Here is a 14,227-nt window from a genome sequence, read left to right as displayed (position 1 = left end):
ATTATTATTATTTTTATTATTATTATTATTATTATTAGTAGTAGTAGTATTATGCAGTAGTAGTAATAGTATTATGCAGTACAATAGTTGTGTCTTGATGTTTGAGAGACACTTTATGGTCCAGTTGGATCCCTTTTCTTTTATAAAAGGGATGAGGATACAAACTGTGCGTGAGGAATTTGTATCAGATTGGATTACTTTCAATTCAGTACCTAACTGATGGCTCCTAAAAAAGGTATTTTCATACAGGGTATGCAGTCCTGTTTTGTGAATGAATTGTATCGTATTAAAAGAAAGGGGCATACAAGAACAAAGAAGTAACTTCTGATGTGCCTCAGGGAAGTGTCATACTGTTGAGTTCTTCAAAGGTAGGTATCAAACAATAAGGTAGCTGGAAGCGAATATCTAGTTACCGAAATCTGTGGCTGTAGAAAAGCGGCCTACTGCACTCTGCCATGTCACAGAACAATGTATCTTAAGCAGAATCACTCTGGCAACACACAAGTAATAAAAATCAGTTACTAGGATATTGTACACCAAAATAAACTCGGTTTTTACTTGCAGAGAGGACATTCCGCTGATGTAGTTGAAGTTGAGTTTGGGCTGCAGTTTAGATTGTAATCAGTTCAGTCTCTGAATAAATTAGCCTTCTGGTGTCACCTTCACTAATGTCTGACACTCTGTGCAAACTGTCAGACAGCTGGAACTGGTCGCACTGTAGATAACTTGTAGCCAACTCTGGGACTGGAAGTGATAACAGTAGGAACTAATGAGAACTGGCAAAGTGTCGGCATGCGCTCACTTATATCAAGTGCTTACCATCTGAATGTCATCTTGTGAACTATTTGGTAGTGACAGACATAACTGTTGGCTGATGGACGCCCTTATTAAGATGTCAATTGCAGAAATATAAAGTACTTCCTGGTATGAGCACCACCTGGGAGGCGACTGACCATACTACAAGGGTGGTTTGATAAATCTGGTAAAATAGCAAGGAAAAAGGCTTTGTAAGCAACTCACTTCTTAACATAATCTCTGTGGAGGGATACACACTTGGTCCAGTTATCCTCCAGACTTTTCAATCCCATCGTAAAAATACTTGTCGACTTCAAATTTCACTTCCTCATTCTGTGAAATTTCTTCCCAGCAAGCCAAAGTTTCAAGTTAGGCAACAGGAAGAAGTCACTTGGGGTTAAGTCTGGTAACTAGAGTGCATGAGAAACCAATTCAAAGCCCAGTTCGTGCACTTTCACCATTGTTATCGCTGATGTGTGGGGTGGTGCATTATCCTGGTAAAAGAACAGTTTTTTGCGTGTCAACCTTGGTTGTATTTTTTTTTTTTTTTTTCAAACAATGCAATTTTCAAGCAGTCCAACAATGAAGCATATTAGGGTCCAGTTATGATTCTGCCTTTTTCCAAGTAATCTATGTCAGTTATTCTGTGGGAATGCCAAAAATAGTCCTCACCTTGTCAGCTGACAAAATGGTCTCTGTCCTCTATGGTTCTCATTCATCAGCTTTTGTCCATAGATTGGCCTGTTGTTTTGACTCTGCTGTGTAATGATGGATGCCTACAGTCTCAGCAATCTCACAAATTTTCATTTGGGCACCTTGGATTACCATATCGTCTTCAGTTGTTGTCCAACTATGTTTAAATTTAGTAATCCAAAAGTAAATGGTCTTCAGTGATGGTGCAAAATTGGTGTTAACTTCATCTGATTCTGTTTTCATTTGTACGGCAGTCCTACCATTTAAATGAAAATGTTTAGTAACAGCACAAAACTCACTTTTGTCAATTTGGAATCACGGTCGACACACTGACCAGTTCAGATGGCCATCAGCAATGAATTGTACGCTGTAAATTGTTGAAACTCTTTATATGGTCCTTGGAATAACTGAGCTCACCAACTGTAAAGGAGCAACAAAAATGTTCCATTCTTAATGGAAATTTACCAGACTTATTAAACCACACTCTTATATGAGGTGCCACACTGTTATCGCCATCAGAAGGAAAATTCTGTCAAAACAAATTAAAATTGTGTGATGGAATTGCCTGCAGTGCATAACTTCAGGGAAAATGTAAGCCCTCTCTACACACTGACCAAGCTTTTGGCTGAAAAGGACAGGCAGCTCACCCAGAAAGGCCCATGCCTTCGCCAATCTACCCTCTCACCTGGCACTGTAAAATCTGAAATGACAAATATTTGAGAAAGGTACTTAAATATTTTGTTAATAACTGCTTTGGAAATTCCAGCTGTTACTCATTGTGTTCTGTAAATATTGCTCCCATGGTGACGGCGATTGTAGCCCACTGAGTAAATCTCAGACTATTAAGTGAGAGATCTGGGATTCAGTCTGCAGTCAGTATGAGGATTTTTTTTCTATTACATTTCACTTCTCTCACCTCTGAGAGTGTTTTTTTAATCCCAGCAATACCAACGTCTTTTCCATAACGTATACTACCAACAGGGAGGGGTACTTTATGCCCACAACAAGGAAAATTTTTAAAAACATATAACGTCATTAATTGTTTTTCTTTTTATTAACAACATAGTTTTTAAAGACTTACTTATGTATAAGTAGGGTCCAGAGCCTGAAAATACGCAGACGAGTAAAAAAAATCACACCACCATAAAACAATTAATGTAGAATAATGAAATTTTGGGACATATGTCTAGGTAGTATATTTAAGTGATTAGCATTGCAAGATCACAGATAAATGCAAATGTGTGAGAAACCATTGAAAATGTGAAATGCTGGCACATTAATAACTGATCTAACCACCAGAATGTCGAATGCAAGTGTGCAAATGTGCATGCATTGTGTTGTATAGGTGCCAGATGTTAGTTTGTGGGATGGAGTTTCATGCTTGTTGCACTTGGTCGGTCAGTTCAGGGACAGTTAATGTTGCTTGTAGATAACGTTGGAGTTGTCATCCAATATGTGCTTCATTGGAGACAGGTCTAGTGTCAACGAGTCGACATACTGTGGAGCATGTTGAGTTTACAACAGCGGTATTTGGGCAAGCGTTATCCTGTTGGAAAACATCCCCTGCAGTGCTTTTCATGAATGGCAGAACAATAGGTCAAATCACCAGATTTGCAGTCGAAGTGAGTGGGATAACCATGAAAGTGCTCTTGCTGTCATATGGAATCGCATGCCAGATCACAGCTCCAAGTGTAGGTTCAGCATATCTACCATGCAGGCAGGTTGGATGCAGGCCTTCAGCTGATCTCCTCCTGACAGATAAAAATCATTGGCACTGGGCCAAAACCAGCTTTCATCAGGAAACACAACAGACCTCTACCGTGCCCTCCGGTGAGCTCTTGTTGGACACAGGTAGATATTTCTCTGCAGTAGAAAACATTCCCCATCGTTGGTCGACAAAACCTCAGCAATGGGTCTGTAACTATCGACAACAGTCTGATCCGCAAGCAGTATGACCCAGCTATCCCACAGTATTACATTGTATTGCTTCCACATTGCAGCAATGTTGACTGCTACACTTTTGCGGCTACCCATTGCTGTACAATCTGACACATGCAAATGCGCGTAAGGTATCATATGTTGATGTTCATGTAGCTGTCTTAAGAAAATGAATGAACCCATGTATATACTTACAATGGGGGGGACCCAGAAAAAACAGAATTTTTCTTATTTTGTACTTTTATTGAACTCTACATTCACTATACTTTGGTCCTCTTCAGAGTCTTGTCCATTCACTATACTTTAGTCCTCTTCGAAGTACTGTCCATGTGCATTACTGCACTTGTCCTAGCACTTTTGCCACTGCTGTAAACAGTTCTGGAACTCTTTTCTTTGACATCACCCACATCACTGAAATGCTTTCCTTTCAGGGTTTTCTTCATCCGTGGAAACAAAAAAAATCATATGGAACCACATTGGGTGAGTGGGTAAAGCACAAGCACCATGTTGGTGTTTGCCATGAACTTTTGTACCGTCGGAGCTGTGTGGGCTGGAGCTTTGTTGTGATGCACCAACCAGTCCCCATTGCTCCCCATTTCTGGCCATTTTTGCTGCACATTCTCTCGTAATCTTCATAACACATCTAGATAAAATGTCCTGGAGGAATGATCTCCTTGTGGAGAATGCCATTGTCTTAAAAGGTTTTCACATTGGATCGCACTTCATGCGCTTTCTTGGGCCATGGTGGCATTTCAGTTTTCCTCTAGCTCGATGTTTGCTTTGACTCTGAATTATACCTATAGCACCAACTTGCATCCCAAGTCACAATTCTATTAAGAAAATTTGGATCATCTGCACTTAACTCTTCAAGTTGTGGCAAACATTCACGCAGTTTTTTCTTTGGTCATATGTGAGAAAGTGAGGAACAAATTTTGCTGACATCTGTCTCATGCGCAAATCTTCAGTTAAAATTTGCTTGACCATGCTCTGTGACACTTTTGTTTCCTCAGAAATTTGGTCAGTGGTCCTTTGATGATCTTAATCAATTGCGCTTTTCATTGTGGCAATGTTTTCGTCACTTCTTCCTATCAAAGAACGACTGGGTCATGGCATGTCTTCAGTTGACATGTTGGCAGATTTGAAACAAGAAAACCACTCCTAGACCTGTGATTTCCCCAAAGCATCGTCAGTAAAGGCTTACCGAAAAATTCTGTGGCGTATCTTCAGTTGACACATTGCCACATTTGAAACGAGGAAACGACTTGTAGATCTGTGATTTGCCCAAAGCACCACCATTAAAGGATTGCTGAAACAGAAAACAATATTTCACTCAGACTCTTTGTGCCTTCTTGTTGACCACGTCATTAATCACATAAGGGTTGAAACAGGAACACAAACAACTTAACACCACAAACAAACTACTTAACTCCGACTGACATCAGCATACTCGGTAACATGGGAGACTCCAAACTAACACCACCTAGTGGCACAATGCGTAACTACAAAGTGTATGCATGCGACAGTTTGAGTTCGGTTATTTTTGGGCTCCCCTCGTAGACTTATTGCTCATTTATTTTCTTAAGACAGTCACATAAACATTAATAAGTGATACCTAAGGTGCATTTATGTGGGCCATACCTTACAGCAATGTGAGAGTGCAAAAGTTCAGCAGTCAACATTTCTGCATTGTGAGAGCAGCAAAAGCTAATATTGCAGGATATAGCTACACATCTGTGAAGGGAACATAAACAAGCCTGGATATATATGCTGCAATAAAAGTGTTCTCTGCTTCGAACCTTACAGTGGTTGTTCCATTTCCTTACTCATTGTTTTAATTTGCAATTTTTTCTATAATATGGTTATAACCTGAGATTTTTTTTCTCGTTTCCTAAGGGTTCTGATGAGCAAAAAGTTGCGTGACCTGGGTATTCCGGTGACAGTCATCCTCGACTCCGCTGTCGGCTACATCATGGAACAAGTCGACCTCGTCATGGTTGGAGCAGAAGGTGTTGTGGAAAGTGGAGGCATCATAAACAAGGTGACACAGCTTTCGCATCTCCTACAGTGAAACACGTCACCTTTTAGTGTTAATCTCAGTGCACAATCTATGTATACGTGTATGTAACACACAATTCTCTTGTTTTCAACACTTTGATTCCTATTCAGTTGTAGTTTGATGGCTAACGTTAAAACAGAACATTACTACTGCACGATGCCTGGCTAACAAGGGGAGGCCACGATGTTGGCATCACAGATGTACTTCTAACTTTGTACATCTTTAGTAGACCATTAAAACAACATAATGTACAATTCGTAAAGTGAACTACTGTGGCAATTCAGAGAAAATCATAAGAGAAGTTATACGTATCTACTATATAACTGAACAATGGAAAATTCAGGGTGGAATGTAACAATACGATAGAAGGAAAGTTGCCACTCACCACATAGTGGAGATGCTGAGTCACGATAGGCACAATAAAAAAAGATTCACACAATCACAGCTTTCGGCCATTAAGCAGTAGACACACACACACACACACACACACACACACACACACACACACAAGCGCAACTTGCACACACGTCTGCAGTCTCAGAGAGCTGAAACTACACTTCGAGCAGCAGCGCCAGTGCATGACGGGAGTGGCGACTGGGTGGGGGTAAGGAGGAGGCAGGGGCGGGGAGGGGGACGGATAGTATGGTGGGGGTGGCGGACAGTGAAGTGTTGCGGTTTAGACGGAGGGTAGGAGAGAAGGTATGGAGGGGGTAAGTAGCGGATAGGAGAGAAATAAAAATAAAAATTAATTAAAAGACTGGGTGTGGCGGTGAAATGACGGCTGTGTAGTGCTGGGATGGGAACAGGGAGGGGGCTGTATGGGTTAGGACAGTGACTAACAAAGGTTGAAGCCAGGAGGGTTACGGGACCGTAGGATGTATTGCAGGGAAAGTTCCCACCTGTGCAATTCAGAAAAGCTGGTGTTGGTGGGAAGGATCCATATGGCACTGGCTGAGAAATAGTCATTGAGATGAGGGATATCATGTTTGGCTGCGTGTTCAGTTACAGGGTGGTCCACTTGCTTTTTGGCCACAGTTTGTCGGTGGCCGTTCATTCGGACAGGCAGCTTGTTTGTTGTCATGCGTACGTAGAATGCAGCACAGTGGTTGCAGCTTAGCTTGTAAATCACATGACTGGTTTCACAGGTAGTCCTGCCTTTGATGGGATAGGTGATGTTAGTGACCGGACTGGAGTAGGTGGTGGTAGGAGGATGTATGGGACAGGTCTTTCTTTTCCAAAGGCCTCACCTTTTGCCCCACTCCCAAATTCAACCATGCAGAACTAGTTAAAGACCTTCTCTCCTTCTCCTGGTCCCTACAGTGGAAACACTTTTTCACCAACAACCCGACCAGACTCAACCAAAGACCAATATTGAACCTTGCCTAACTCAGTTCACTCCTCCATTCAACCGTGATCCACCCCCACTGCTTTCAAATCACCCCCTGTTAACTTTCCAGACTTTCTTATCCTCGAACCTTGCCTCACCATCATTCCCCAAATCCCTCAACATGCATACTAACCTTACATCCACAGAAAGAATTGCAGTCCACCATCTAAAAACTGATCCCGATCTTATAATCCTACCTGCAGACAAAGGCTCCACCACCGTAGTTTTGAACTACAAGGATTACGTGGCAGAAGGACTCCATCAGCTGTCAGATACTTCCACCTACAAACCATGCCACTGTGATCCCGTTCCAGCAATCCAGCAGGATCTCCAGTCACTACTCAAATCCTTAGGCCCATCCCAGAACCTCTCCCCAGAGTCCATCTCTCTACTTACCCCTATCACTCCCCCGCATTCCCACCTTCTACATGCTTCCTAAAGTCCATAAACCCAACCACCCAGCACACCCCATTTATATAAAAGATACCAACCATTTCCTCGACCGACTCTCCACAGTTCTTTTCCCTTTACCACACAGTGCCCTGCTTGTCACTATTGATGGCACCTCCCTGTACACTAACATTCCTAATGCCCATGGCCTTACTGCTATCGAGCACTACCTTTCCAGACACCCTATGGATTCCAAACCAACAACCTCCTTCCTGGTGTCCATGACCAACTATATCCTCACCCACAATTACTTCTCCTTTGAAGGCATTACCTACAAACAAATCTGCAGTACAGCTATGGGCACCTGCATGGCGCCATCCTATGCTAACCTATTCATGGGCCATCTAGAGGAATCCTTCCTAAAAACCCAGAATCCTAAACCTCTCACCTGGTTCAGATTAATTGATGACATCTTTGCTATCTGGATTGAAGGTGAGGACCTCAACAACTTCTCCCCCATTTGTTTCACCTGGTCCTACTCAACCCTACAAGCCACCTTCCTAGATGTTGACCTCTACCTCAGAGATGGCCACATCAGTACCTCTGTCCATATCAAACCTACTAACCACCAGAAATACCTCCACTTCGACAGCTGCCACCCGTTTCATACCAAGAAGTCCCTTCCGTGCAGCCTAGCCACCCGTGGTCGTCGCATCTGCAGTGACGAGCAGTCCCTCTTTAAATATACCGAGGGGCTCTCTGAAGCCTTTACTGACCGTAATTATCCTCCCATCCTTGTACAAAAACAAATCTCCCATGCCTTATCTTTCCAGTCTCCCACCACGTCCCAAAGTCCCACAGTCCGGCCACAGAGGAGCATTCCCCTCGTAACTCAGTACCATCTGGGACTGGAGGAACTGAATTACATTCCCCGCCAGGGTTTCGATTACCTCTCGTCATGCTCTGAAATGAGAAATGTCCTGCCCACTATCCTTCCCACCCCTCCTACCGTGGTATTCCACCATCACCGAACCTACACAATATACTTGTCCATCCTTACAGAACCTCTGCTCCCAATCCATTACCTCATGGCTCATACCCCTGTAATAGACCTAGGTGCAAGACCTGTCCCATACATCCTCCTACCACCACCACCTACTCCAGTCTGGTCACTAATATCACCTATCCCATCAAAGGCAGGGCTACTTGTGAAACCAGTCATGTGATTTACAAGCTAAGCTGCAACCACTGTGCTGCACTCTATGTAGGCACGACAACCAACAAGCTGTCTGTCCTCATGAATGGCCACCGACAATCTGTGGCCAAAAAACAAGTGGACCACCCTGTAGCTGAACACACTGCCAAACATGATACCCCTCATCTCAATGACAGCTTCACAGCCTGTGCCATATGGATCCTTCCCACCAACACCAGCTTTTCTGAATTGCACAGGTGGGAACTTTCCCAGCAATACATCCTACGTTCCCGTAACCCTCCTGGCCTCAACCTTCGTTAGTCACTGTCCTCACCCATCCAGCCCCCTTCCTGTTCCCATTCCAGCACTGCACAGCCGTCATTTCACCGCCACACCCAGTCTTTTAATTTCTTTTCATTTCTTTTATTTCTCTCCTTTCCACTACTTACCCCCTCCCCCCTCGGCACCTTGTCTCCTACTCTCCATCTAAACTGCAACACTTCACTGTCCGCCACTCCCACCATACTATCCCTCCCCCTCCCCACCCCAGCCTCTTCCTTACCCCCACCCAGTCACCACTTTCATCATGATGCTGCTATTCGCAGTGTAGTTTCAGCTCTCTGAGACTGCAGACGTGTGTGCAAGTTGCGCTTGAGTGTGTGTGTGTGTGTGTGTGTGTGTCTACTGCTTAATGGCCGAAAGCTGTGATTGTGTGAATCTTTTTTTATTGTGCCTATTGTAACTCAACATCTCCGCTATATGGTGAGTGGCAACTTTCCTTCTCTTGTATTATTATATAACTGATGTATCTGTGCGTAGGTGTGGGACATTAGAGTTCTTGCAGGTTAATTGGTTAGTGATCGAGCTTCATAAGACAAACGTGTATGAGGCGATGGTTTGATTCCCACTCAAACCTTTGTTTTTGTAGTACAAGGGTAAATCCTGTGATATAAAAAAAAACTGTACCTACACTATACATTCCTGCTACTTTAGCAATGCCTCACTGCTACGCAGGCTAACTGCCAAATGGGGGCCTGCCTCTGTGTCTGCAGCTTGAACTGTCGAAGTGCAAAGTAGGTCCGGGTACCTTAACAGATTGCATGTACAAGGGATTGCGAAATTCATGACAGTCATACATCTTCAGGAAAACTCCTTGTGTTTCTTCATTTACTTGTCAATAGTTATTTATATGTTTGTTCTAATAATTAAATTTAATTAAAAATAGTAAGTACTCAAATAACATGAAATTCACTAAAACTTCATGCAAATACATCTGATTTTTCAAAATTATATTACCTCTCAAATGGCATATAAATTAAATAATATGAGCAGTGAAGAAAAAGATATAGATTAAGAATTAAGTTTGAGCAAGAGTCAAACCTTACGAAGCTCAAACGCTAACTACTTGACCACCGTGAATTCTAATGTCCAGTGTCCACGCACACATACATCAGTTACATAAGACATGTGTAAAGTTTCTGTAGCGATTTTCTCCTAATTTCCAGTGTAGTCCACCTTACTACTTGCACATTATGTTGTTTTAATGTCTTACTAAAGGCGTAAAAAGTTTGAAGTAAATCTGTAAACTTAACATCATGGCCTCCCCTAAAGTAATACTGTAAAAATGTTTTTTCAGTACAAATCTATGGATGATGGACTGTCACTGTTCTTAACCAGAACAAAAAAAAACTATCTATTCACTGGCTACTGTCTCGTCAGAAAGTTAGAAGTGTTGTGAACTAATGTGCCAGCAAGGTTAACATCTGGACTTGCTAATAAAAGCTAAACCTAAGTACACACATGCAAGCGCGCGCGCACACACACACACACCCACCCACCCACCCATCCACACACACACACACACACACACACACACACACATACACACACAGAGTTACAATTATAACATTAAATAGTGTTTATATATTTAGGTAGGTTATATGCATTGTGTCCAGATTCAGACAGAATTACTGAATAATTATGTCGCTATTGCAAATTTTCCTACATAAGTTTAACTTACTGACTTACTGTGAATTTATTGAAAAACTATTACACGATCTGGGTGTAGTTGATTGTCACTCAACTGAAACTGTAATGTGAAACAGCTATAGCAAAGTACCTAATTCTGTGTATGTAGCCATATGTGACAAGTGTGGTGTTTCAGTAAATATGGCAGCATAATGACATAATTGAACTAATTTTTAATCTGTGTTGTGTTGTCAAAGAAATGGTGAACATTTAAGAATTTATTTAACATTTCCCTTTTAAGAAAACAAGGTTTTCCTGCTTAAGTTTTCTGTATAACCAGTCACTGTATATAGCTGTGAGTAATAATTTAAATTTTCCTGCAAAATAAGAAAAGTATTTTGTTTTATTATAACTTTAGGAATAACCGCCATTGTTCTAATGTTCTTTGATGTTAACTATCTTGAAATATTGCCAGTGGTATCCTATTAACTTCTCGTATCCACACGTTTGTTTGTTATGAAAATGGCTCCACTGAGCTTGTTTTTCTCCTCAGTTGTAGCTGTAGCAGTGGCATTGGCTGAAGATGACTGATAATCTCTGGCACTGCAGATGTCTTACTTATCTCAGAAACTCACAATATGGCAAAGAATAGTTTTGTAATCAAGCATATTGTTTGAAAAATGCTGATGACTCAAACTTTTGTATCGTTGTGTGGACCTGCTGCTAATGCTCCTCAGTGCTGGTGATGGGATGTTTCAATGGGATCCACTCAGTTAATTCACTATGTTCACTACAGATTACACCCTCACAATTATTTATTTAAGCAGCAAACTGTCAATTTATTCAAACTTTCACTTTCAAACTAATGAATGCTTGTCCATAACAATAAATTATTTTGACAATTGATACACTGTTCCAAGTCTGTTTCCAAAGCACAAAAAATCACTCTACAGTCACTTTTTATGTACTGTCCACTGTCGCTGTAGTTCACCTGCTTCTTCCATCTCTCTGTCAAAACAAATAGCTGTTTCTTCTCTGTTCACAGTTACCACTATTGTTCGTACATTTGTATTTCTTTGACAAGAACTTGCACGGTTCTTGTTCTTTTGACTTCTTGATTTCTGTGTGCTTGACATTCTTCTGCATTGACTCTTTTGAGAAATCTCTTGCATATTACTTCTCATTCCGCCTTCTCCCTAATCAAACCCTGTCTCTGTTGAAACTTTAAAACCTCGATGCTTCATCTCACAGTTCAAAGACTCAGTACAACAATTACATGTCCAACAATTACATGTCTAAGGACCTGGTAGTGGTCTTGATTGATTTTGAGATAGCCTCTAATTCAGTTGACTGGCAAATATTGTTTGGCATTTGGATAGCATCTGGAGTGATCTCTACAACAGTGGAAATTATGAAGCAACACCGACACATTCAAAAGTGAAATTCCTTGAAGAACTCTCCGAAGAGTTTTTAACTGAAATTTAAGTCTGGCAGTGTGATGGACTGCCCCCAGTTTCCTTCAATTGCATGTTAGAGAAGATCATTCAAGAATGAGGAAAGGAATTAGCCAGGAATGTGGTGCTGCACAAAGTTCACTTTGGAGGATAGAGGAACTGTATTAGTCAATTGCCTTGGCTTCACTGACAGCCTGGCAGTCCTGTTAAGAAACACAGAGAGAGCTGTGGAACAGATAAATACACTGTAGTAACAGGTAGAAAAAGCTGGCCTCCAAAACAAAGTACATAAGCAACATCCAAACAGTGCACCATCATCTAACAACAGAGTATGAATAAAAGAGAAATAGTGGACAGTCTCAGATACCTCATTCAGATAGTGCAGATGAAAACTAGTGAAAAAGAAGCCATCAACAGCAGCAAGAGAAGATGGGTGCTGCTTTTCGTAGGACACATGTCCTGTACAAGAAAAAGGCAATTTCAAGAAAGATAAACTGGGGTACTATACAGTGATCAAAACCATATGTCTGTACACAATGACATGAAAAGCTGGACTGAGAAAAGCTGAGAAATTTGATCACAAGATCCTTTGCAAAATAATGGGCCCTAGAACAATAGATAGACAGTATAAGCTTTGACAAAGAGGAGAGTTATACAGCAATAATGAATGGCTGATGAAGTCAATAGAGAAATGATGGCTGAAGTCATATGGACATCTGTTCGGGATGGATACAACCTGATTAACAAAGTAGATTTTTTAATGTATTGACTGTGATAAAAGGTTCGAGGAAGTAAGGAATGACCTCAAGAGCATTGAAGTGAATCAGGAGGACATCTGTGAGAGATCAAAGTACAGATCACTCATCAACAACTTTAAGGGCTTTCATGACAAACAAAACCAGAACACTGGATGGGCAGAAGAGAGAAGATGGGTAGCCAGAAAAGAACAAAATGCTTTTGTCTTGCAAAAAAAGACTTCCAGAAATGCGTTATGGTTGCTTGACATGGTCTCTGATGACCCTAAGTGAGAGGGGAAAAAAATGACACCGTCTCCCATTGTGACAACATCTTCATTCCACTTGTCACAACATTTCCAAAATTGGTTGCCACTCTCTCAATACTTTGACTCTCCTCTCCACACTTTATTGTCCAACTGTTAGTATAGAAATAAAACTTCCTTTCCACAAAATACAAACATTTCTCCACTAACAAGCAGAGAAGCCCTCATAGCCCATCTTTCCACTTCCAGCTCCTGTCACCAACTGTCTCTAGTTTCTCAGTAAAGTTACAATAACAAATTTTAACTTACCAGACCATAGCACTTAATTTTACATAGAACTTACTTTTGAGTTTACTTGAAAAATAAAAATCACATATTTAGAGTTACACTGATATATTAAATCATTGTTGAGGACTAAATAGGTGCCGCATTTGAAGTGACATAATTTCTCCATCACAATGTATTCAAGTGCATGTAGTTGCGAATAGAAGTTGCTTAGGTTTTATTACCTAGTTTCCTATGACTCAGTGCTAAAGTACCAGACAGCAGACCCAAAGGTCTCAGGTTTGATCCACGCTCAGCCCTAACATATATATATGTCACTTAAATGTAGCGACTTGCACCATGGTTCAGAATTTACATTACTTTGTAGGTCCCCCTATAACTGGCTGTGTCAGTGAGCTCTTAAGTCGGAGGGCAGCAACGGAATACCATCTTTGATGGGACTGTGCATAGTGAAACATTGTGACATCCCAACCAATCTTCTAGTTGAGTACAGCATTACTTTTTTAAAAATATTTTACCATCTCCCTTTTTTGTTAAGTATTTGAGCTGAGCATAAACAATTTTCCAAATTTTTGTAGTCAAAACAAGAGTGGGAAATGGACATATGGGGTATCAAATTGACAAGTGTGAGGTTTGATTTTGAAGAAGAGGAAGTAAGAAGAAGAAGGAGAAATGTTGATGAAGAAATTATTTTGCTTGAAAATAATGTAGGTAATTAACACAACATTAATGAATGATTTAAGGCAAACTGAAATTTTTCACAAACAGCTGCTGTTATCCATGTGTCTAAAAATATCAAATTTCAGCATAAATTGAAACTTCTCTCTTTTTCTCTTGACCTACATGTGCTTAGTAGTAGTAGTAATAGTAGTAGTAGTAGTAGTAGTAGTAATAGTAATAATAATAATAATAATAATAATAATAATAATAATAGCATACTAGTCTGTATTTAAATTATATTTATTATATATAATTTTATATTATATTTTAAGTGTCCTGAAAAAATGCAAAAATAAAAAAATTTTAAAAATGGGAAGAAGTCATGTTTTCTGAAATGATGATTCTA

The 14,227-nt window shown here is 40.7% G+C and overlaps 1 protein-coding gene across 1 annotated transcript in view; it reads left to right on the top strand.

Annotated features, from left to right (window-relative positions):
* The window catches only part of LOC124718994 (translation initiation factor eIF-2B subunit alpha), a 54,470-nt gene that overhangs the window by 19,347 nt on the left and 20,896 nt on the right, over positions 1 to 14,227 (top strand). The window contains exon 6 of the mRNA XM_047244665.1: positions 5,320 to 5,464. Within this exon, the coding sequence (XP_047100621.1) occupies positions 5,320 to 5,464 (145 nt within the window). The remainder of the gene's footprint in view (positions 1 to 5,319; positions 5,465 to 14,227) is intronic.

The sequence above is a fragment of the Schistocerca piceifrons genome, chromosome 10 (assembly GCF_021461385.2).
Source record: "Schistocerca piceifrons isolate TAMUIC-IGC-003096 chromosome 10, iqSchPice1.1, whole genome shotgun sequence".
Taxonomy (NCBI): Eukaryota; Metazoa; Arthropoda; class Insecta; order Orthoptera; family Acrididae; genus Schistocerca; species Schistocerca piceifrons.
Note: the sequence above shows the minus strand (reverse complement) of the source record. Positions and strands in the feature narration are given on the sequence as shown.